The sequence below is a fragment of the Catharus ustulatus genome, chromosome 18, assembly GCF_009819885.2.
Source record: "Catharus ustulatus isolate bCatUst1 chromosome 18, bCatUst1.pri.v2, whole genome shotgun sequence".
NCBI lineage: Eukaryota > Metazoa > Chordata > Aves > Passeriformes > Turdidae > Catharus > Catharus ustulatus.
The window spans coordinates 773488-798635 of NC_046238.1; the positions used below are offsets into that span (position 1 = coordinate 773488).

At 45.4% G+C, this 25148-nt stretch overlaps 1 protein-coding gene across 1 annotated transcript in view; it reads left to right on the plus strand.

The window, feature by feature from the left end:
* The window catches only part of TMEM132D (transmembrane protein 132D), a 189660-nt gene that overhangs the window by 63249 nt on the left and 101263 nt on the right, over positions 1–25148 (plus strand). The window contains exon 3 of the mRNA XM_033075746.2: positions 11097–11240. Within this exon, the coding sequence (XP_032931637.1) occupies positions 11097–11240 (144 nt within the window). The remainder of the gene's footprint in view (positions 1–11096; positions 11241–25148) is intronic.

The following is a 25148-nucleotide window of genomic DNA, read 5'->3' on the forward strand; positions in this document are numbered from 1 at the left end:
TCCTTCTGCATGAGGATGTGACTTGGAAATACCTCAGCACTGTCCTGCTGCTGGAGTTGGGGATGAACTTTTTAGGAAAGAATGTTTTTCAGGTCACCTCCAGCAGCAGCAGCTGTTCCCCAGGAGTGCTGGAAGCTCCCAGTTTCACTGGGAAGCTTTGGAAGAGCAGGTTCAGGGAGGGACTCCAGATTCAGCCCTCCAGCAGAGGACAGGAACACTTCTGGAGGGTCTGGATGTTGTCTGTGCTTGCTGATGCATTTTAGGCTCAGCTAGAAGCTCTGGCTTTAGATGCACACTCCTTGTCCCTGAGCAGCAGGCAGCTGGGGATTTGGGGTGGTGGCTGCTTGGGAGTCACAATTCCTGTAGATTTGATTGCTAACAACACCCCTCCATTCCAGTCCTGTGGAAAGGTCTTGGCCTGAAGGAGTTTCTGCATCCCTCAGGAAATGGCTTTACTGTGTGCCCTCAGAGCAGAGGCCCTGCAGCAGGCACTGCTTTTCAGATAAACCAAAGAACTGGTTTGACCATCCCCACTGTCTGTATAGAGAACATAAATGTCTATTGCTATTTCTGCAACTTTTTGGAATACTCATGGTGCACAATTCACTAGTTTTTTTGTTTGGTTGTTTTGGGTTTTTTTTCCCCTTTTTCTATGCTCAATGTTCTCAGCCAGTTCAAGTGAACCATAAGAATTCCCCACTTGTTGCCTTCCCCCTCAGCAGAGATGTTTGTATGTACACACAGGCACAGCAGTGTCCTACAGCTCCTTGGAAATGTTCTGTTGTTCTGTTCTGTGCCCTCCACGTGCAGCAGAGGTGGGTGATCCATCTTGCACTCATCTCTGGGGCTGTCCAGCACCATCCCCTGTGCTTGTGCTGTGCTGCCTGCTTCACTGTGTGTTTGTCAACTGGGAAATGGGGCAGATGGCACTTTGTTTTCACTGCACAGAGTGCCCAGCACTGTGCTTTGTTTTTCCTGTCTTTTCTTAAATCTAAGTCTAATTTTAAAAAATTGCTGGTTGCACAAGCTGTGCTGTTAGCAGCTTTGCTGCTGTTTGGCCAGGAATAAAAGGGATGTGCTGCATTGTTTGCTTTCTTACAAGCAATTTAGAAAGATTTCAGACCCTACATAATATTTTTTGCATTTATTTTGGAAACAGTCCTTTGAAGCAGTCCACGGGGCTCCCAACCACTTTAAATCAGCAGGCAGCACTATTTATCTTTGCCTTTCATTTTTGTAAGCAAACACCTTCCTGCACAGCCCTGAATACAGAAATGATTTGCTGTGCTCTGGCTGCTCAGTGGTGCCCAGAGCTGTGTCCTGCAGGGGAAGGAGCTGGGGAGGGGATCTCCCTCCTCCTCCTCCTCCTCCTCGAGCATCCTGAGCAGCCCAGGGATGCAGGAGGGGCAGCAGCCAAGCCAGGCTGTGGCCATGGGGCAGCCAGGTCTGTGCAAATCCTGTTCCTCTCCTTTCTGTCTCGTTGGCAGTCCCAGGGTGGCTCCTGCTTTTCTTGGAGGGCTTTTCTTAGCTTGAGCTCTCTGGAGCTGGGTGAAAAAACATCTCATTCTGCTTCCCACTGAGGATGTGGCCCTTGCTGCCTTGTTTGGTGAGTAAATAGAGGTCAGAGCTGCAGACTCTGTTTGTTTCAGCTTTAAATCCATTTGTATGCATCCTTTCCTTTGGGCTCTCCAGAGACTTGTGTGTTTTACATCTTGCAGAACATGTTTTTAACAAGGAACTTTGTTTGAAAGGCAGAGGAATAAAATCTGAATGTGTGTTGTGTGTGCATGTATGCAGATACCTGCCCCTGTGTGCAGGCACACAAACTTCAACCACAACAGGCAATTTCTGGCAGCCCATGAGACACACCTTACAGCCAAATCTATTTTATTTAACTCCTGGTATGCACACTTCAATTTCTGAAGCCTAAACAGGCCTTGTGCCCTTTCACTAATTAAATTTCATTATAAGTCCACCTGGGCTATGTTTCTGTAATATTTCCCTGTGAATGACGGTGGCTTGGTGTCTGTGTGGAATGGGTTTTCCTCCTGAAATGTTAATTAGGTGGAGAATGTGTTATGCTTTGAAAAAGCTGCATTTCAAACCCATAGATAAACAGATTGATTTAATTTTAATCTGCTTTCATGGTGATGCATAATGATAACTGGTTTCTGTCTCACAGGGCTGAAAACCACAGACCTTAATAAGAGTTTGTGGCTATATCATACAGCTTTAAATAGCTTCTGTTGTGCTAGACCGCTCTCCATAAATTATTCTAACTCCATCAGCATCTCAGGGACTCCCCATTCTCTTCTGCTGTGGATTTTCAATCAGTGGAACTATTAGTGTAATCTGAAGAAACTTCGAGGTATCTTCTCTGAAAACAACTGACAGCACTGGTTTGTACATCAAGTATTCAATGGGGAGAGCAGAGCCAAGAAAAGCCTTGCAGAAGCCAGCTCTGCAGATTAAATCATGGCATCCAAATCCTACCTTTTATAAGCCATGCCAAAATTAATTATGGAATTAAAGCCAGACGTTCAGGTGGCTGGTATGGAGTGTCTTAGCACATGACCTATTTTTTGTGATCTCCATTTCCTGCTGAACTGAGAAAGGTGCAATTCACCTCAGCCATTTCTAGAACAGTTGGTTTAAATGGGCCCTTCTCAAATACAGATCCTTCCACTGAAAGAGATTCAGCTTTAAAGGTTTCTTCCTGATGGGAGAATAATTTTTGGGTTTAATGGTCTAAATTTCCTCAGGGGTTCAGGGTAGGTACAGATCCAGAAAGCCTTTGTACCCTTGGTTTTCATGTGCTCACAGCAAATATGCCTAAAGTCTGACAGAAAGGGGCTGAGCTGTGCCTGTTTTCTCAATGACAGACACGTTTTATTTCTGACTGATGTTCAAAGAGCCTCTTTCAGGCTCAAATTCTGCCCTATATTAGCTTCAGCCATAAAAAGCAATGAAACTGCAGAGGGAGGCAAAAGAAGAGTGACCTTAAAGTGCATAAATTTAGCATCACCCTAATGCTGTACATAAAAGTGGAAATGGAAATGCTGGAACACAAATTCCAGGCAGCCCTCCTTGTGCTGTGTAATGGTTACTGTGGTCTAACCCACTCAGGGCTTCTCAAATGGGAACAGATTTTGGCCCAAGGATGATTTTTCAGGGAGACTGGAGAGACAAAGGGCTGGCTGTGCACTGCATTACCTCTGGGTTTGTTTTCAGTGGGAGTCTTAGCTTCCAGCTTCCCCCTCTCCCTGCTGTTGGGTCTGGTGAGCTCTCTGGAATTCCTCATTCCCATTCCAGAGCTGTTCCTGAGCTCAGCAGCTTCCCTGGCATTCTCAAACCTGCTATCCCACATTGCCTTCAGTTCTGGAACTCCAGAAATGGAAACAAACTCTGTCCTGAAGTAAAGCCAGAACATTTGTTGCTGTTTTCCATTGTTTTGTGATATTTTCCTGCATTTGAATATGATTCTTTGAGCCCAGAGGCCTCAGGGAGGGGAGGAGGTTGTGTGCAGGCAGAGAAACATCCGATGTAAATGTCAGAGCAAAGTGTTCTGCTATCAAAACGGCCTCATTTAAACAACCCCCAGCTCCAGAATGACCCGAGATCCTGCAGAGATGTCTGCATTTAATGTACTCACAGCATTAACAGGGATCATTCTGCACTTACACGCCAGCAAGAGACAGCTCCCAGGGAATTCTCTGAGCACATCTACAGCTTAGTCATGCCACAATTGCTGTCTTCATTTTAGATCCCGTGGTAGCATCTGGCCCCACACCACCTGATTTTCAATCCTGACATTTAATTCTGTCTTCAGCAGGACCCTGAGGGGCTCTGCCAGCTCCTGCCTGGTGTCTGGAGGGTGCCTGGGTGTGCCCTTCAGCCCCTCCCAGTACAGACAAGGTGTTTGCAGCTCCAAGAGCAGCAATTTGTTCTTGGATCAGGAGGGGATGTCACTGGAAGGAGCCTGTGTGAGAAACAGCCCTGACATTGTCCTCAGCCAAAACAGGCTGTGGGCAATGAGAGATGAACAAAAACAGGCTCAGGGCAATGAGGGATGAACAAAACCAGGCTCAGGGCAGTGAGAGATGTTGGACATTTCCAGGGTAGGACTGCAAACACCTGCAGGGTTTTGTGCAGGAGTGTTCTGCTGCTGACTTACATCAGTGTGCCTTTCCAGTGAGTAAAACTGGAGCTGATTTCTCTGATTCATGCCACGAGAAGCTGTGGCCAGGTGCATTTCTGCACACATTTTGCTTGTGTTTGGTGTGAGATGGGGCTGGGGGGGAAGCCTCTCCCAAAGGCACTGGCACAGGCTCTGCCAGCCTGCACTGCTCTGCTCCCTCAGTGCTGGGTTCAGGTCAGGCTCTGGGCAGCAGGCAGCACTGAGGATGAACAGAAATAGAAGCCCCTTCTGGTTATTTCTGAAGTGCTTTGGGAGATGCAGTGACAAGGCAAGCTCAGAGGCCACTGTGATGTCTGGGAGGTGCCCAGGAGCAGAAATGCCCCCTCTGCACACAATTTATCTGCCACCTTCTCCTGCCACCGGTGACAGGATGACAGGCAGCGGGAGCAGGGTGTTAACAGCCTCCCTTTTCTTCTCCTCCTTTGATGTTGAAAGCAGCTCTCTTGCTCACAAGGGCCGTGAAAGGTTCCCACAGATCTCTGCCCCGAGCACTTAGAGTAATGAAAAACGAGCTGCAGTGTCACGGCTCTACAGCATCTTTATTTAGAGCTGTTCAGGGGTGGGAGTGCCTGTTTACTTGTACCTGGCTTGGGGAGGGGGGTGTGACACTGGGGTGACACTGGGGTGAGACTGGTGTGACACTGGTGTGACACTGGTGTGATACTGGTGTGATACTGGTGTGACACTGGTGTGACACTGGTGTGACACTGGTGTGATACTGGGGTGATACTGGTGTGATACTGGGGTGATACTGGTGTGACACTGGGGTGACACTGGTGTGATACTGGGGTGATACTGGTGTGACACTGGAGTGATACTGGTGTGACACTGGTGTGCTGTATGCACTGGTGGAAGGAGATTCAGAGGGAGCCTGGCCTGGGCAGGGTGTTTGTGTCCTGCACATCCCTGGCTCTGATGTCCTGCCTGTCCCCAGGGCTGTGTGTGAGCTGTCCCCAGGGCTGTGTGTGTCCTGTCCCCAGAGCTGTGTGTCCTGTCCTTGTCCCCAGGGCTGTGTGTGTGTCCTGTCCCCAGAGCTGTGTGTCCTGTCCCTGTTCCCAGGGCTGTGTGTGACGTGTCCCTGTCCCCAAGGCTCTGTGTGTGTCCTGTCCCCAGAGCTGTGTGTGACCTGTCCCTGTCCCCAGGGCTGTGTGTCCTGTCCCCAGAGCTGTGTGTGTCCTGTCCCTGTCCCCAGGGCTGTGTGTCCTGTCCCTGTCCCCAGGGCTGTGTGTGTCCTGTCCCTGTCCCCAGGTCTGTGTCTGTCCTGTCCCTGTCCCCAGGTCTGTGTGTCCTGTCCCTGTCCCCAGGTCTGTGTGTGTCCTGTCCCCAGGTCTGTGTCTGTCCTGTCCCTGTCCCCAGGGCTGTGTCTGTCCTGTCCCTGTCCCCAAGGCTCTGTGTCTGTCCTGTCCCTGTCCCCAGGTCTGTGTGTGTCCTGTCCCTGTCCCTAGGTCTGTGTGTGTCCTGTCCCCAGGGCTGTGTGTCCTGTCCCTGTCCCCAGGTCTGTGTGTGTCCTGTCCCCAGGTCTGTGTGTGTCCTGTCCCTGTCCCAGGTCTGTGTGTCCTGTCCCTGTCCCCTCGGTGCCCAGAGCACGCTCTGGGTGACACTGTGCCCTGGCACTCAGCAGCTCTCTGTGGCACTCTGTGGTTTTTCTCAGCTGTTCCCTTTGCCCAGCCCTCAGTCCCGGTTTCTGAGGCAGCCCCAGCCCGCAGCAGTGACAGGGCTGAACGCTGAGTGCTGACTGGCTGTGAGCTGCAGGGACTGGGGATGCTAAACCAGACACTCTGATAAACCAGAGGACAAATCCTGCATTTTAATTGGAGTTGCAGCCTCTTCCATCACTGGAGTAAACACAGCATTTAGTGGGTCATGGGACAGGATTGGGAATCGCTATCTTTATGCACTTAGGTAATGCATTTCCTTGATTTCAGTTGTGATGTATTGATTCTGGGAGTTCCTTCTGTGGTTTTTCTTTGCTTCTGCCTTGCCTTGATTTGTACCCTGGCAGCAGTGCCGAGTTTTCAGGGACGTGGGCTCCCAAGGGTTTTGTTTGCTGTGATTGATTCGGTGCGAGGGCTGAGCTGCTCAGGAGCCCCAGTCAGTGATGTGTGAGCAGTGATCCAGAGGTAAATAACAGCCAGGAAGGAGTTTGGTTGGGTGTGCTCCTTGTTTGAAAAGAAACAACAGCCCCAAACCAGCCACAGTCCAGATGTTGATGGCCTTCCCTTCCTCCTGTGCACAAACAGACTCTGCCCAAAGGGGAGGGATGGACACAAAACCCTGCAGGGACCCCACGGGCTGCAGCCCAGCCTTGGAGTCCTGAGCAACTCACAACGTGTGCTACTCACATTGTAAACTGAGAGCAGACAGATGGAAAGGGGGAGATGTCAGGCTGAGCAGAGGCTGCCTGAGGAGCAGCTGAGGGGTCCAAGCCTGGTGTGCCCTGGCACAGCACAGACAGTCAGAGCTCACCTCAGGTGTGTTGGGCTGTACCTGCTGACAGAAAACACACCTTGGGACAGAAAACACACCTTGGGACAGATAACACACCTTGGGACAGAAAACACACCTTGGGACAGATAACACACCTTGGGACAGAAAACACACTTTGGGACAGATAACACACCTTGGGACAGAAAGCACACCTTGGGACAGAAAACACACCTTGGGAGAGAAAACACACCTTGGGACAGATAACACACCTTGGGACAGAAAACACACCTTGGGACAGATAACACACCTTGGGACAGATAACACACCTTGGGACAGAAAACACACCTTGGGACAGAAAACACACCTTGGGCTGGCACTGACCCTGCTCCACCCTGCTCCTTCCTTGGTAACTGCAGAGTGTTGCTGCCACTGTAAATGGAGTGAACACAGTTCTGCAATTGCCCAACAGAGGAAAACACAGCAATGAAGAAAAAAAAAAACATCTCCTGGGATTGAGGAATTGAAGTTTCTGTGCTAATTATAGAAGGATATTAATCTGATTCCTCAAAATGAGTTCCTAACCTCTAATTCTGTAGAAAGCAGCAAACTTGTGTTACAGTTTTCAGTAAAACCAGGGGATTGGAACAGTTCACAGATGACTCAGTGAGATCTCTCTTCTGAGAACTCCACAGACTGCATTTACCCCAAGGATCTGCATTTGTTTTGAAGCATTAGAAATCAGTAAAGGGTGGCAGTTTGTCGTTGGATAAAGTGAATGTCAAGGATAAACAAACTCAGCTTGTCCTAGTGGTTTTGTGTCCATTTTTCTGGCTTACCTCCTCACCTGGCATTTAAAGGAACTCAGTCAGAAAACAACAGGGTGGCACCAGCTATGTGCCTGTGCTTGTACACTTATTTTTCTGTAGTTTTCAAGGCTTTTTACAGTACAAGTGAGAATTTTCTTCAATTTTCAGTGTGTATCTGTTTGCTGAGCAGTCCTGAGACCCTGCACAGCTTTTCAATTACAGTCCAGCTATTGCAGGTGTGCCAGCTGAGCAAGGCAGCCCCCGCTCTGGTCTGAGGCTGTTTTTCTTGATTCCATGCCAGTTTTGTTAATAAAATGTGTAAAAGCATGGCTGTTGTGCAGTCAACACAATCCACTGGCAGGGAGCTGAGGGCCAGGCTGGCAGCAGGAGCTCCAGGCTCTGTGAAATGAAGGAGATGAGCTCAGCTTCACCCAGGCTGGACTTGTCAAAGCCCTGAGCTCAGCTCAGTCACCCAAAGCCCCCAGTGGCACCTCCAGCTGTGTTAGAGAGCTGCAGGGAGGGCATGAGAGCCTCAGTCCCAAAAGAACTGCACAGACCTGAGCCTCCAGCCCTCCCTGCACAGCATGGATCATTTCTGTGTCCTGGGCTGAGCAATTTTCCTGCCCTGAGGTGGAGCAGGAAGGCAGGAGCAGGTGCCAGTCCCTAGCAATGGCTCAAAACACTGCTCAGAAATTTTCACCCAGGTCCTGTGGCCTTTTTGTACCTGTCTGAGACATCAGGAATGGAGTTCAATTCCCACTCTGAATGGAGCTCAATTCCCACTCTGAATGGAGCTCAATTCCCACTCTGCTTTGACCACCGGTCTCTTGTCCTGAGGGATGACTGCTCCTGTTTAAAATTCATTTTGGGGAATTAGCACAGGAGAGCTTGCTCAACATTGACAGCCTCTCTGTATTTATTCTCCAGGTGTGCTGAGGAAATTGCAGCCACTGCTATTGAGTTAGTGCTGGAAGAAAGGAGCTGTAATCCTTTTTGTTCAAGCCAGTTGAAAGAATCCTTTGGATTTTATTCTGAAAACATCTGTGTGGATCTTGTCCTTCAAAGATTTCCTGAGCAATTTGGTGCGGGGGCAGAGCTGACAGGGCTGTTTGAGTGCAGTTTGCAGCTCTGCATGGCAGCAGCTGTTCACACAAAAACCTCACGTTCCTTTCGGGGTTTCTGCCCAGACCTGAGAACTTGCCATGGCACCAAATGGATTTTGTGTAAGAGATTTTAAGCAAATGTAATTAAACTGTCATTTCCTGACACCTTACAAATGAAGCTTGACCACAATGGATTTCTTGTAAACACGTTCAGGAACCAGAAGTTAACACCACCAGGGACTCCTAATCCAGTCATTTGGCCAACATTGTATTTAAAGCTGTGGGGTAATTCAGCAGTGCCCTGAGGTTTATTTATGAGAGAGACAGAATTAAAAAATGTCCCACCATGACAGGAATTGAAACAGATACTTCAAAGTGCATCTCTCTCCACATAAAGTTCCTCTTCTCCCCCTGTGGTTAATAAATTGTAGTTTTTATTCTGGTTATTTTTTAAACATGCAGCTCCAGAGGTATTATTCTAGCACATGAGAATAGAAGGTGCCTCTCAGTAGGAGCCAGTCCAGTTTGCCGTTTTGGCTGTTCTATTGTTTAACCTCTCACACGTGGAAACAGAGCTCCAGAGAAATCTGTTCCTTTAGGAAAAATGAGAATTTTTAAAAATAACTGTTTTTAAGTTCAGGGCTGACAGGACAATTAAACTTCACAGTATTAAAACAAAATGTTGTGGACTCAGAAAGATTATGAAGATAAGAGCAAAGATAAGGACTGTCATCTTTGAGTAATCCAGAGAGGGAGGAGAGAAAGGGCAGATTTTGCTTGTAATGAGGCCTAGCAATGGCTCTTCACTCCAGCACCCAATTGCCTTCTTTTTACACCAAAAATGGGACTTTCTGCTCCAATCCAGTAACTTGTAGCCAGGAGAGAGCCTTGCCATGGCCAGTCCTCCAGACTGGCTCTAAAACTGTCATTGCCATCACTTCAATCACATTTCTGCCTTGATAGAATTTCTTCCAAATACCAAAGTCTTAATTAACTCTCTCTCCTTCTTTCCTGGTGCTGCTGTTGAACCCTTAATGAGCAGAGGCATTTTCTGTGTGGCAGTGCTGAGAACACAGTGGTGACCCAGGAATGGATGGATGATGGATGGATGGATGGATGGATGGATGGATGGATGGGATAGGGATGGATGATGGATGGATGGATGGATGGATGGATGGATGATGGATGGATGATGGATGATGGATGGATGATGGATGGATGGATGATGGATGGATGGATGATGGATGGATGGATGGATGATGGATGGATGGATGGATGGATGGATGATGGATGGATGGATGGATGATGGATGGATGGATGATGGATGGATGGATGATGGATGGATGATGGATGATGGATGGATGATGGATGGATGGATGATGGATGGATGGATGATGGATGGATGGATGGATGATGGATGGATGGATGGATGGATGGATGGATGATGGATGGATGGATGGATGATGGATGGATGGATGGATGGATGGATGGATGGATGGATGATGATGGATGGATGATGGATGGATGGATGGATGGATGGATGGATGGATGGATGGATGGATGGATGATGGATGGATGATGGATGGATGGATGGATGATGGATGGATGGATGATGGATGGATGATGGATGGATGGATGGATGGATGGATGATGGATGGATGATGGATGGATGGATGATGGATGGATGATGGATGGATGGATGGATGATGGATGGATGATGGATGGATGGATGGATGGATGGATGGATGGATGATGGATGGATGGATGATGGATGGATGATGGATGGATGGATGGATGATGGATGGATGATGGATGGATGGATGGATGGATGATGGATGGATGGATGGATGGATGGATGGATGGATGATGGATGGATGATGGATGGATGGATGGATGATGGATGGATGATGGATGGATGGATGGATGGATGGATGATGGATGGATGGATGATGGATGGATGGATGGATGGATGGATGATGGATGGATGGATGATGGATGATGGATGATGGATGGATGGATGGATGATGGATGGATGGATGGATGGATGGATGATGGATGGATGATGGATGATGGATGGATGGATGGATGGATGATGATGGATGGATGGATGGATGGATGGATGATGGATGGATGATGGATGGATGGATGGATGATGGATGGATGATGGATGGATGGATGGATGGATGGATGATGGATGGATGATGGATGGATGGATGGATGATGGATGGATGATGGATGGATGATGGATGGATGGATGGATGGATGGGATAGGGATGGATGGATGGATGGATGGATGGATGGGATAGGGATGGATGGATGGGATAGGGATGGATGGATGGATGGATGGATGGATGATGGATGATGGATGATGGATGGATGGATGGATGATGGATGGATGATGGATGGATGGATGATGGATGGATGATGGATGATGGATGGATGATGGATGGATGGATGGATAATGGATGATGGATGGATGGATGGATGGATGATGGATGGATGGATGGATGGATGGAGCTGCCATTTGCTGTGTGACTGTGAAATGTCTCCTTGCTGTCCTAGGGCCAAGGTGAAGAGAGGGGTGAAGGTTTCCAGCGTGAGAGGCAGCAGCCCCTCCCTGTGGGACATCAGACAGAGCGTGGATTACACCGGGAGCTACGCCCCAGCTGTGGTGCTGTGCCAGAGGAACCCTGCTGCTGGCAACAGGTAGGGCATGGCCAGCCTGGCCCTCGTCACCCTGGGCTTTTGGTCCTTCCAGAACATTTCCGTGATTTTAATCCATTTTCCTGGGGTGCTTCTGTGAAAAACATGTTTTACTGGTTTGGTAACATTTAAAAGGTTTAGTAAAAAGACAATAGGAGACACACATAAAGCAAAGGGTTAAAATGGTTGGGTGCTTGGTAAGTTGTTAAGAGCACATGGTTGTTTTGGGAATGTTTTTTTAAAATATGTTTTACAATACATTAACTTGTTGTATATTTACAGTTTTTTATGTATAGTTTAACTATTTTAATTTTTTTGAGAATTATTTAGCATGGCTGCTTTTTGGGTTTGCTTTTTTAGAGTATGTGGTATTTGGGTGCTGATTTTGTTTTTTTGCAGTTGGTGAGTGTTGATAATTGTGTTAGCTGTAGGGGTTTTATTACATATTTATGGGCTGTTATTTTAACTAAGTGGATAGTTTAACTATACTTTTTTAAAAAACGTAGATTTAACTTTTGCTATTAGAAAAAACTTATACAGAAAAGCTATTTTAACATTATACATACAGTATTTATTTTAATAGTTGTGAAAAGCCAACAATATATTATGCACTTTCAACACTTCTTTGTTTTGTAGTGCATTGCTCAATCCACCACACAAACATTACTCAGTCAGTGCTCAAAGGGAGTAAAAACTAGCAGGAAATACTGCTGTCACAAATTATTTAGAAGAACTTGTTTAATATCTTCAAATTTGATTGTGGATAGTTTAATTTTTTTCAGGTTATTTGATGCCAGACATTATAGCAGGGGGTCTTTATATGGCTGTTTGTGGTGGTTTTTTTTTTTTTTTTGGTATTTAAATTTTACTTGGGGTTTTCTTGGTGGATTGAGTCTTTTTCCTTTGTTTGTTGGGTTTTTTTCTTGGTGTTGCTTTGGTCATTTCTGACTGTACAGTGATGATGTTGAGGGTGAGATTTATATGAATTTTTGATCTGCAGAAGGAAATAGATTTTCTGTTTTCCATTCCCATTCTGCAGCATTGAATAAATGTCTTAAAATGCCTTCATCTGGCAGGTGGATGTTCCTTTTTAATCACAACTCTTTAGTGAATACATTTTTATATAATGTGCTGCTTTTGCTCATTGCTTCTGGAGCTGCAAGAGCACATTGATGAGGACCTGAGTTCTTTTGCTTTGTGCTTGGCATTGCTGTTAGAAAAATTCCCACATTATGTGTGTGATTCACGTGTGAAATTGTACAAAACCTAGCAGCGTTTGGGGATTTATTCTGTGGTTTGTCATATTTAAGTAAATACCTTCTAGACCTAATAATTGGGAAGTTTCATCTCCTTGCAATGTGCATGTGTACAAAAAAAAGAGGAAGGGAAGAACTTCCCCTTGGAATCATGGCAGGAATCTCTCCTTATAACAACTCAGATTTCACACAATTCCTTTGCTGCTGTACACTGAATTTTCCTCATGAAGCAGATATTGTCATAGCTCTGACTGTCACTGGGCAAAGCAGAAATGTGTGTGTGCCAAGGTGGAAGCTTCCTATGCTGAGCAGTCTGACAGATTCCTTAAAATCCCCGTTCACAGGTACTGGAGGAGAGTATGAATATTTGCATTGACTGAAAGGTGATTGGATCCAAATCAGAGATTACTGCAGAGATGGGTTTTCCATCACACTTTATCTCATTGGGCCCATGGAGTGCCTTGGCCTGATTTCTCTTCCTCAGTAGGAAAATACAAATTGAATTTTGGCAACTTAACTTCCTTCCACTATTCATCATCCAGTGGCAAGCCTTTAAAGTGACCCCTGGTACACAAAAAATAAATTATTATGTCATCTTTCATGCAGTAGTTGTGGATTCTGTGTGCTTGCACATGGTGAGTATAAACATTGCAGGATGTTTTTTAAAAGAAATCTGAGCTCATACACAGGTTTTACTGGAAGGAAAATCCTGGGAGGACAAGGTTTGTGTGTTCCTGTCCTGTAACTCCTGCTTTGATTTGTTCCATCGAGCTCCCAGCTGGGATTTTCTGGTTTTCTCACTTCTGAGAACTTCTTCCTCCCTCTTTGTAAACAAGTGCTAAATATTTGCAATGCATTACCCAGTGTATTGTTTTCCTCATTAAATTTAGTCAGATCTGTTCAGCTGTGCATTTTCAGAGGCAAGATCAGGGGAAAGAGAGTGGAGTGTGCTCTCCAGGGTTTGGGAAATCATTTTATCTGGATCTTGACGTGTTTGATGGCACCAAATAGGCACAATGGGTAACAGTTAAGTATTGATGTCCCTTACCAAATTTTTTTGCCTCCATAGTTCATTTAGAAAGGACACAAACTCTGTTTGCATATTCTTTAATTTCTCCTAAAAAGCAGAGGTCTGATCACACGGGTGCAAAGGTGGCAATGTTAATTAAGTGCAGACTCAGTACCTTTGTGTTCCTGATAGTTTTACATGGATCAGAAAATCGTGCTAATAAAGCTAACTCAGTGTGACAAGTGTAATTTCACGGCTTAGGGAGGCACTTGTGCCAGTGACAAAGCAGAGCAGAGTGCCAGAGCGTCTCCTTATTGGGGTTTGAAATATATCCGTCATTTGTTTGGAGAGGTTCTGGCACCGGCAGCTTATCCTAACAGGATTAACATATAAATATTATCACAGCCAGCAGGGTGTTTTCAGATGAATATTAACAGCAAATATTATGATTCTGTCTGAGAATAACTAATTAAGCCCATCTGTCAAATATGATTTGAAGTTCTCGTGCCTGGCTTGCGACAGTGTTCCAGATTAATGGGGAAGCAATTAGAAAGTTCTCTTCAATTCTTCTGATTTCCTTCTCAGGCAGCACTTCAAATCCTGACCCAGGAGATCATTAGATGGGTTTACTACTTGTAGCATCTGTACAGCAGTGCTGTTCTTCCCGTGAAGCATCGATCTTCCACCCCTCTGCTGTCAGGGAGGAGACCAAACAGGGGAGGAGAACACGGGGAGGGAATGAAACAGAGACAGAAATGGGGGAACACAGGGTGGGAATGAAACAAAGACAGAAATGGGGCTGGGGAAACCCTTCAAACCCTGGCTGAGGCAGGGACAGCATCCCAATCTGTGCCATCCTTCCCTTCTGGAAGCTGGCTGGGTTTAATTTTGTTAATTCCTCGTGTAGAGGTGGATGGAACAGAGAGGTGAGATCAAGGACTCCTGCCTTTCCTGAGTGTTGTTTTGGGTTAGTGCTGCTTCTACTGTACCTGAGATGGGGCATCTGTGCTGGGCCAGGGGTGACTGAGAGCAGGAACCGCCAGAATTAAAGCTGTGGATTCCTGCTGCTCCTCCCCTGTGAGTGCTGCACTGGAGAATCCTTGGGGTGGCTGCAGATGGAAATTTATTGGGTTTTCCTCATTGCAGAACATTACCCAGAGCTGCTGTGGAGACACCAGGCCAGATGTTCTGATGTGACACTAAGGGGTGTCATGGTCCTCTCACAGTATTCTAGTCAGGTTTATATTTTTGGGTGTTATTCCCATTCCATTACTGTCCCCTGTGCCTGTGGCAGGAACGAAGCCACTGATTCAATCAAATATAAAATAATTATAGACAAAGCTTGGCCATCTCTGAGTAGACCCTTAGTGACCATTTCCTGCCTTATCACCACCAGTATTTCAATTATATAATGGATAAGCTTTGCTCAGTAATTCCCTTGCCCTTTTGCTGGAAATGTAGCAAGGACAGAATTTGTTTTGATGCTTTTCCTCCTCAGTTCTGCAGCACTGGAGGAGTTGCTGGTTTGTGCTGCCTGAAACCAGGTGCTGTGTCAGAGAAACTGATTTTCAGCTTGGACTGCAAGGGGCTGAAGCAGTTTGTGAGGACATGGACACAGTGAGAGACAGGACCAGCATTTCCTGGGCTGTATCCTGCATTTATTGCTGCAGCTCTCATTTGTTCATGGTACTGAATTCCAGTGCTTAATTTCCTTAACACTTTTATAACTGAAGAAATTAACTTGATATTAAACAATAACAGGGAATGGGAAAATTGCCTTTGATTTTCTTACAGAATATTTTGTTTCTGTTGCATTTAAGCCATTGTCCTTAGTGCCCTGTTTCTCTCATTTTCACGTGCATTTATTGAACATTTCCATGGTGTAAATGCAGAGCTATTGCCTCATTCTCTCACTTGTTGCACATGCCAGTACATCTGATGGACTCCCACGAGTGCTGTAGTCCTAAAACACTTCTGAAGCCAACCAGAGCAACAAAATTAACATAAATAACAGCTTAATGGCCACAATAATTACACTCTGTCTCTTGCTGGTGTTCATCAAAATGCTTCATAAAAGTAGTTTAATGTTTTAGATCACCATTAATTTTTTTTCCTTGCTCCCATGTGCTCACATGACTTTGTCACCTAGAAATGAGTTATTGCCTGCAAAGAGAAATTTCTACTCTAATGTGAGAGAAAAGAAAGAGTGATGTAGTAAAAAAATCCCCTTCTATTTTGTCACATCACATCCTGTGGGAATCACTTGAACTTCACTTTGTCACAATGAAATAAAAGCAAGAAGGAGATTGCAGAAATCAGACTTTCAGAATGGAATGTGCTCCAGAGTGATGTTTTCAGAGCAGGGCAGGCCCCGGGGGGGAAGGGCTGGAAGTTTGGGGAATTTGGTGGCAACCCAATGTGTTATTTGTTGATGGGAATTCCAAGCAAAAAAAGATTTCTCCTATTAATTTTTTAATCCTGGTTTTATTATTGAGGGAAACAGGAGGGAAGGGAGAAAGGTGACACTTTCCAAAGTTGGTTCCAAAATTGCTTTCTGAGAATAATTATTCAGCCCTAAAATAATAATGATAATAATAATAATAATAATTATTATATTATATTCTTATGAATAATTATTATTATTCAGCCCTGTTCACTCAGCATTGTTGGTGCTGAGATATCCATTGAGATATTGGGCAGATAGAATATGTTCATTTAATTCTGGCACAGCAGAGTTCAGCTCCATTTCTGCTCCTGAGCCATGTGGGCAATGATCAGCTGGGAGCTTATTTACCCTGAGTATTTTAGTTTCCTGCTGTGTACACTTGGGGCTTTTCTGTTCCCTTCCTGTGTTATTGGAAACCTCCAGGCTTCCAAGAGTTTGTGAAAGTACTGAATGTCTCAGAAGTCATGTTTGCATTCCTCTGTTTGAAGGCAATTAGTCACAAACCTCCATTTCTCATTTTAAAATGTGCCCTCAGAGAGAGAACCCCTTGAGATGTTGAGGCAAAATAAATTTGTCTGAAACAAGCCTCAGTGCATTATTATTTTACACACTGACCCACTTTTCCTTTTTTTTTTTTTAAGAAAACTCTTTTATTTAGCAAGAAATGCAGAATCTTTCTTGAAATCATGGCTGTGCTGGGAATTCTGTCCTCTCCTGGTGATGTGCAGGAATTCTGGGCTTTTCTGTCACCTCCTTCTTTCTGTCTGGTGTTGAAACAGCTAAAGGATATTTCCAATATTCTGCATAACCTCATTCACATTTAGTGTCTGTATTTTTACCCTGGTGTTACCAGTGTAATAAATATAATTTAAAATTTGAGAAGGAATTATTTCCCCTAAGAACCTTCAGGATTCATCATCGTTATGCTTGCTCTGTGTTTGTGGTACTTAGCACTGTAGTTCTTAAACCTTTGGTAGCCCAGAGGCTCAAAATAACAATTCCAGTGGGACAAAACCAGTTTGCTCTCTATTGCAAGAGACAGCAAGTGAGTAATCTCCTGTCTGTTAAAAATCTAATATTAAATGCAAAAGTGTGTCTTATGAAAATATCTCTAATGGTGCTGTTGATTTTTTTTTTCCCTTGGAGGAAATCCTGTAAGAAGTAATACTAATTACTGAGAGAGTTGGAAAGTTGAGTGGATGACTTAAAATATGAGCTGAGGCTGGAAACATGCCTGTTGCTCTTGAGACATGGGAATTCTCATGTTTTGGATGAAAAAAAAAAATCAATCTGTCACATCCAAACCAGCACACAACAAAGTGTGGGCCAGAAGGTTAAGGGAATTATTAACCAAGTAATTATTATTAACCAATCCTAAATACATTCCAGCTGCTAGGACAAGGCTGAATTCCCTGGGCATTTGCATTATTTTGTGCTCCAGCTCTCATTGTGCAGATACATCAGTGGCACAGTCTCTGAATTGCTGGTGGGTCTCAGATCCCTTTCTGAAGTTTCTGTGCCAGTAAAAGAGTTTGGGTGTTTGGATGCCTGATGTTTGTGGGTTTGTCTGGCAGCCCCAGTCTGTGAGAGCTGGGAACAGGACAGGAGCCTGAGCTGTGGGATTCCAGGCAGGGCAGTCTGTGCTCCCTGGGTATTCTGGGTTCCATGGAAGGAGTGTGGTGTGATTCATTCCTCCCCTGAGAGGGATCAGCACCCTGCAGCCCAGGCACATCTGGAGAGTGATTTGTGCTGATACCAGAGCTGCTTGGTGTGCAGGGCATTGGCACCTCTGGTAGAGCTGGATCTGAGTTTGGAGCCCATGCTCACTGTGTACATTATGGATTGTGTTCTGTGAAGTGTGACCCCAGATCTGAGCAGAGGAAGGCACAGAAAAAACCCTGCATGATAAATTGGACAAAAGCACCTTTTGGGGTGTGTAGGAGTGGGGATTCAGCTGCACCATCCATGGCAAATGAGTGAGCCAGGGAGGGACAGGGGCTTCTTGCCTGATTCCCTGGGAAAGTGCAGGAGTTACTCGAGGATGGTTCCCTTGTGATGCTCAGGAACCCTCAGAGCTCCTCGTGTCAGGAGGACAAACGTGGGTTTGTAGTAGGTGTATTGGGAATTGGAGTGTTTGCTGCCCTGCCCATGGTGTGGGACTGGCCTGGTCAGTGTGAGGTTAGAGACTGGAACCAGTTCTTCACTGAGGTTAGAGACAGGAACCAATTCTTCACTGTGAGGTTAGAGACAGGAACCAATTCTTCACAGAGGTTAGAGACAGGAACCAATTCTTCACTGTGAGGTTAGAGACTGGAACCAATTCTTCACTGTGAGGTTAGAGACTGGAACCAATTCTTCACAGAGGTTAGAGACAGGAACCAATTCTTCACTGTGAGGTTAGAGACAGGAACCAATTCTTCACTGTGAGGTTAGAGACTGGAACCAATTCTTCACAGAGGTTAGAGACTGGAACCAATTCTTCACAGAGGTTAGAGACAGGAACCAATTCTTCACTGAGGTTAGAGACTGGAACCAGTTCTTCACTGAGAGTGACTGGGAATGGAATCTGCCCAGGGAGGTGGGGCAGTCACCATCCCTGGAGGGTTTAACAAAGGTTTAAACTCGGGTTTAGTTGATAAGCCGGTGTTAGGTGATAGGTTGGGCTGGATGATCTCAGAGCTCTTTTCTAAGCTGGTTAATCCTGGGATTCTCTTGTTCTGTGATCTGTCCCAGTCCCTGGGATGGGGTGCATGCAGTGCTGTCTCAGTTCCAGGAGCATCCAAAGCAGATCCTGCTGTGCCTGGGAATCCCTGTCAGGGTGGGGTGAGGGATCTCCTGCACTTTGCAAATGTGCTCGTGTTTTTCTTACTTCAGGGCTTACCTGAAGCTAATATTCAAATGTGCAATTAGCTGAATGGATGGCTGCTATCCATTCTATCAATGGTCCTTGAGACAAATTTTCTCTGGCAAGTTGCAGGAATGCCTGCCTGCCTTTTTCTCAGCTTTAGCTGAAGCAGTTGAAAACACCTCCAATGTTGACAAGATCCTCTCTTTTCCAGAAGTCTCACCTGTGACCCAGAGCCACACACTGCTTCAGCAGGTCCTTGCTCACAGGATGAGCAGAATCCCTGAATTGGGACTGGAACAGGGCCTTTCACTCACTCAGTGAAGTGCTGAGTGCAACTTCTTCATTTCCAGTTTATTAGACTCTTCCATTTAATCTCATACTACAGAGAAAATAATTAGCTTGAGTAATTTCCAATCCAATTAATCTATTCCTGAGTGGCAAATATTGTACCTGGAAACAGATCGATTATGAAGTGTTTCCTCTGAGATGCATTTTCCTGTTAATTGTTGAAGCAATTAATTTTCTTACAGCCACATGCAGGTCTTTGTGTGAAGGCAGGGAAAACAACAGGAAGGGAACAAAAAAATGAGCCCAGAATGAATAAATGTAATGTATGTAGAGAACATTTTCTGTGTTGTCCATACATGATGCACTTGTCAGCATCCTCAGGCAGGAGCTTCCAGGAGCTGCAGAAATCAGGAGGTGCTGAGTGAATCTCTGCTGCATATTCATGAGAGCAGTCTCACATGAACACAGGACCAGAGCAGTTTGGCAGAAGCTCTGACAGGTCTGGATGTGACACATCCCTCAAAAGAACCTCTCCCTGCTGTCCTGGGATCCACACTTTGGGAAAATTGGGCTGGATTTCTACAGGGAAAACAAAGTTCTGCTTTGCATTTTGGATGGAAAAATCCAAAATTTATCCAAATTGTGTTCCTTGCCAGTCTTGGAGTCCTTTCTTGGAAGCATAAGAAACTTCATAATGTTCTTCTATTTTTGAGTGTTGATTTGCAATTCTGAGCATGTTTTAATATAAACAGACAATGCTGTTCTCCTAAATTCCACTGCACATGGCAAAATGGCTCCAATTTCACTTGGTTTTCCCAAAAGCCACACACATCTCTGACATGGAAATTTATATCTTCATTTTATAGCTTCATTTTTTTGCCGAGTTGTCAACTGCTGAATGGAGGATGGTGCAACAGATAATTTTGAATTGTCTTAATTATTTCTATAGCTTTCAAATCCACGTGTTGTATTCCCATGATCTCACCAATATCTCAGTTCTGTGTTAGAAATGCATTTACACATTCAGTGCATACCTGTTGTCTATATTGCAATTCTTTTTAGGTTCTGAGAGATTGAATCACGTTTGATTTTATGCACATCCAATACCAAGAAGGCTGAGGAAGAGAGGGGGGTTGTGGGTTTATTCTACATTTGTTTTCTATATTTGAGTAAGATAAACCTCTGCCTTAGTCCTTAAGAGTCTCAAAGAGAATTACAGTGTCTTGATGAAAAATTACTATTTGTTCAAAAATCAAGACTTTGTTCTCATAAAGGACATGAAAATAAATCTTGTTTGCAGAGGCTCTGAGCAGCAAAGGATCAGGAATTTAGCTGTCTCCAGAGTCTGGGGATAAATGACACTTTTAGAAATGCAGCCTTACCATCAAATCTCTGAGATGCTGGGAATCAGCAGTTGTTTTGTAAAAGCTGTATTTTTGCTCTTTACTTTAAGTTTGTGGTTTTGGCACTCTCATCATTCTTATGTAATTCTCAGGAAAATATCTCTTGTTCAGTGGTTTAAGGGATTAATCTTGTTTATCAAAAGAAATGCTTCTTCTGCTTCTTGGATAAACCACAAACAAAGATTTCACTCTTCAGTTGTAATCAGGACTGTAAACACACCCAAAAGTCCTGATGAACTGCTAATGATCATCCAGGTGCTTCCATCAGAAAGGCAGGAGCTGCAGAGTTTAATTGTGTGGAAATGGTGAGAGCTCTCAGGTGGGAGAATCGCTCAGGCACAGCCTGTGCCTCCAGCCCTGCTGGGGGAGACGGTGCTCTCACCCCCCTCTCACTTCGGAGAATGAATATTTCATTTTCCATTAAAAAAAAGTGCAATAAATGGAACTTTGTATTGAGAAAAAGGAAGAGTTGTGCCAGGGGCAGAGCAGAGAAAACAAATATTTAGATGTAATCTAAAGGGAAAAGCAGGGTGTGTATTTATGAAGGTCCTAACAATGCAAGCACAGGAAGGAGTAAATTACAGCCCTTCATTTGTACCCCTGACCTTGTTTTTACGCTGTAATGTAGGGTAAGCAGGGCTGGCACAGCCCCAGGAAGAAGCAAGAGCAGCATTGTTGTGTAAACATCTGGCTCTGGGGCAGCATTCCTAAACACCATTTTTCATGGCAAGCTCCAAGGCCCCGAGGTGCTGTGGTTTTCAGAGCAGAAATCTGTATTTAGCTCCTTCAGAAAAGGAGCATCCTTGGTCTGTGCCTGTGCAGAAGTCTCCTGCTCTAAAATTAGAAAGTCAATTTGTCTGTTAAGGCAGGGGAAGAAGCAGCTCCACATGCCCTCAGAAATTAGCACTAAACCAAGCTGGCCTGAGCACCCCAGGCACTGGCTGCATCCAGCACACAGAATATTTCTGCAGGCTGCCACAGCTCTCTGACATGGGCAGGAGGAGGGGGAGCAGGGAGGTGCTTTGGTCTGATCTCTGAATGAAGTAAGCAGCTGAACTTTTAAAATCATCCAGAAGATTAAAGGACACTTCAAACAGTCTGGTGTGTCAATTTATTCTGCTGAATATCTCTTCCCTAATTGTCACAAAACTAAAACATTAAAGTTAACAGAGTCGTGTGCTCTGTTAAAAGGTGCTGCTGCTTTAGAGAAAGGTGTTGGTGGAGAAGGGAAATGCACAGAAAAGTCTTTCATGTAGTGCAGACCTAGGGAAAAAAGGAAATAAGGCAGCAGTGTGGATGCATTAGATTTCTGTGGATGGTACTTGGAGAGGATTGAACACTGTACTCCTGCAGGAATCTGAGCTCCTGTCCCAGTGCAATGTCCAAGGCTCAGCACATGGCAAGCACTGACCACCTTCAATCCCCACAGCCTCCTACAGAACTTGAGCTCAAGGAGCTGGAACACTCCAGAAGCTTTCAAGGCAAAAATGTGATGTAGTACAAAGAGTGCACACAGCCCCCCAGAGCCTGGGTGGAAATAGGAAACAAATTCGTGCAGCAGCATCTCAGGCCTTAAGAATGATTTCCATGACTAATAATTCCAAATAAATTACATACATGTATGAGATATTAGGTGATTGCAATTTCAATATATTGCAGATTAAATTCACCTGATATTTGTGCTGTGTGAGCCACATCTCAGAGAATGTGCATAAAGATGTCAAATCAATTTCTGCAGCTTTTTTCTTACAATATGAGATTTTTTCCGTAGCTGCATTAGCTCTTAATTTCCATATTGTTTCTGCACGCCGTGGATATTGTTTTCTTTTTTGTTTATACATCAACAATATTCATGCTTTCTATTTTTAACATTATAATATTCCTCCTATTTCAGAGAGGTGTCAACAGGCAAGTGGGTAAATTCAGGTGCTCTAGTGTGTTGTGCAGGTCTCTCACTAATAACAGGTGTAGGATATTTTATTTCAAAGGGAAGAACTTATGCTTATTTGTGTCATAAATACAGCCAGCAGCACTACACATGTGCTAACTCCTGAATACATTTGTCATTTTTAATGCAGAAAATAAAGGAAGTAACTACAGCTAGGTCAATGTTTCATTAATTTCATTGGGGCTTTTTCTTTGGAGAAAAAAGGGGATTTTAGGCAGGTTTTGTGAGCAGATGAGTCTCATGCTGCCTGTGCATGTGTGCCTCAGATTTGACAGCAGCAAAGCTGACTCAGAGATGGTTATTTCTTGTCTGTGTCATGAAAATACACAGAGTAGAGGAAAAACATAATAGAGACTCTCCAGGCAGCTGAATTCCTATCAATAGGCAATTATGGAAAAAATCTTAAATAAGAGCTTGTGGTTTCTTGGACACAAGAGCCAATCAAGCAGGAGACAGAGCTCTGTAGGAAAGTGTTTTTTCCTTGCTCCATCCTCATGGAGCCTCTTCTGAGCAAACCTGCAGCTGAGAATGATTCCTGACATACCTGGAGCCTAAGGAAGGCCCAGGCTGTGGGCACTGCACAACCTGCACCAGGCACAGCTCTGTGAAGTCACCTGTGCTATAAATACAGCAGCTCTTATTATGGGAAGTGAATCCAGACAATGAAAATACCTCAGCCAATGCCCCCTTTCTCCACTGGAAATAATGATAGTCAGCAAACTGTGCCCCACAGAGCACACTTCCTTTTGGAGCTCTTCTCTTCTCTTCTCTTCTCTTCTCTTCTCTTCTCTTCTCTTCTCTTCTCTTCTCTTCTCTTCTCTTCTCTTCTCTTCTCTTCTCTTCTCTTCTCTTCTCTTCTCTTCTCTTCTCTTCTCTTCTCTTCTCTTCTCTTCTCTTCTCTTCTCTTCTCTTCTCTTCTCTTCTCTTCTCTTCTCTTCTCTTCTCTTCTCTTCTCCTCTCCTCTCCTCTCCTCTCCTCTCCTCTCCTCTCCTCTCCTCTCCTCTCCTCTCCTCTCCTCTCCTCTCCTCTCCTCTCCTCTCCTCTCCTCTCCTCTCCTCTCCTCTCCTCTCCTCTCCTCTCCTCTCCTCTCCTCTCCTCTCCTCTCCTCTCCTCTCCTCTCCTCTCCTCTCCTCTCCTCTCCTCTCCTCTCCTCTCCTCTCCTCTCCTCTCCTCTCCTCTCCTCTCCTCTCCTCTCCTCTCCTCTCCTCTCCTCTCCTCTCCTCTCCTCTCCTCTCCTCTCCTCTCCTCTCCTCTCCTCTCCTCTTCCTCCACTTAAAAACAATATCAGAAAACATGAAAGAGTGAAAGCCAACAGCTGTGGCTCAGTACCTTTTGCGAAATGAACCAAGAAAAGTTTGGAATTAAAAATGCATTTTCCTGTGAGGGAGAGACCCCAAGACCAAAACATGCTCCTCCTCTGTGCCCTTCTGAAGATGTTAATTGGGGCTGTACTTTCAAGAGCTTGCAGAGAAGCACAGAGGGAAAGCTATTGACTATGTGATTGTGAGGAGGGATGAGGGGATGGTGCTTTGCCTGGTACACTCTGTGAATCAGCCCAGGATCTATACAGGAGCAGCTACAGCCTGATCAATCTTTATTCCTACACAATCAGGCAAAGCTGCATCTTCAAGTCCCTTTCCTGACAGCTCATAAAACGATGGTATCGATCACAATGCCCAAATTTGTAGTTTTGACAATAAAAGCAATTTGTTTGGGGAGGGAAATAGCCATATGAGGTGAATGCACATGGTTTATTAACTTCAAAAAATAATTCTTCTGAACAATAACATGAAAGGTTAGACAGGACTTTTTAACCTTGAAGGTTCCAACTTCCATTTTCCCTGCTGAGCCACCTCTCTCTTTTGGGAGAGGTTGTGTTTTAGATTTGGGATCGAGCAGAGGGAGCAAGGTGTGCCTCCCTGATGTTCGTGTGCTGCTCAAGGTGAGCCCTGCTTCCTCCCAGGCCAGCTGGGCTGCAGGCTTCACACACAGCTCCCTCTCAGGGCTCCTGCTGCCTCACCAGGTCCTTCCCGTGTCTGTCAGGCAGAGCCCTTCCCTTCCCTTCCCTTCCCTTCCCTTCCCTTCCCTTCCCTTCCCTTCCCTTCCCTTCCCTTCCCTTCCCTTCCCTTCCCTTCCCTTCCCTTCCCTTCCCTTCCCTTCCCTTCCCTTCCCTTCCCTTCCCTTCCCTTCCCTTCCCTTCCCTTCCCTTCCCAGATGTTGAGCTGTGTCCCCAGATGTTGTGCTGTGTCCCCAGATGTTGAGCTGTGTCCCCAGATGTTGAGCTGTGTCCCCAGATGTTCCTGGCCCATCCCAGGGCAGGGAGCAGCTGCAGGAGGAGCAGAGGGCACAGGAGCCCTGGCAATCCCTGGCTCCAGGAGCAGGATTGGTGAGACCTCGCTCGAGGGTTGATCCATTCATGGTTTGGGTTTTCACCTGAAGAGGGGGGACAGAGTCATGCCTGGGTCCTGACACTGAGGCTGATATTCAGCACTGTGTGCTTGGTGTGAAAATTTGGGATAGAAGCTTACAAAACAAATCTAGAGCTCTGGTGGGCATCATTCTGTGGCAAGTCCTGCACTCAGAGCTGGGTTCCCCTGGATCTCCTGAGATGGGTAACTCTGCTGTCACAGTCTCATCAGCAGGGCTGGATGGAGCTCTCCCTGCTCAAGGTTCACTGCCCTGCAATCCCACTGAAATGGAGTGGCAAGCCCAT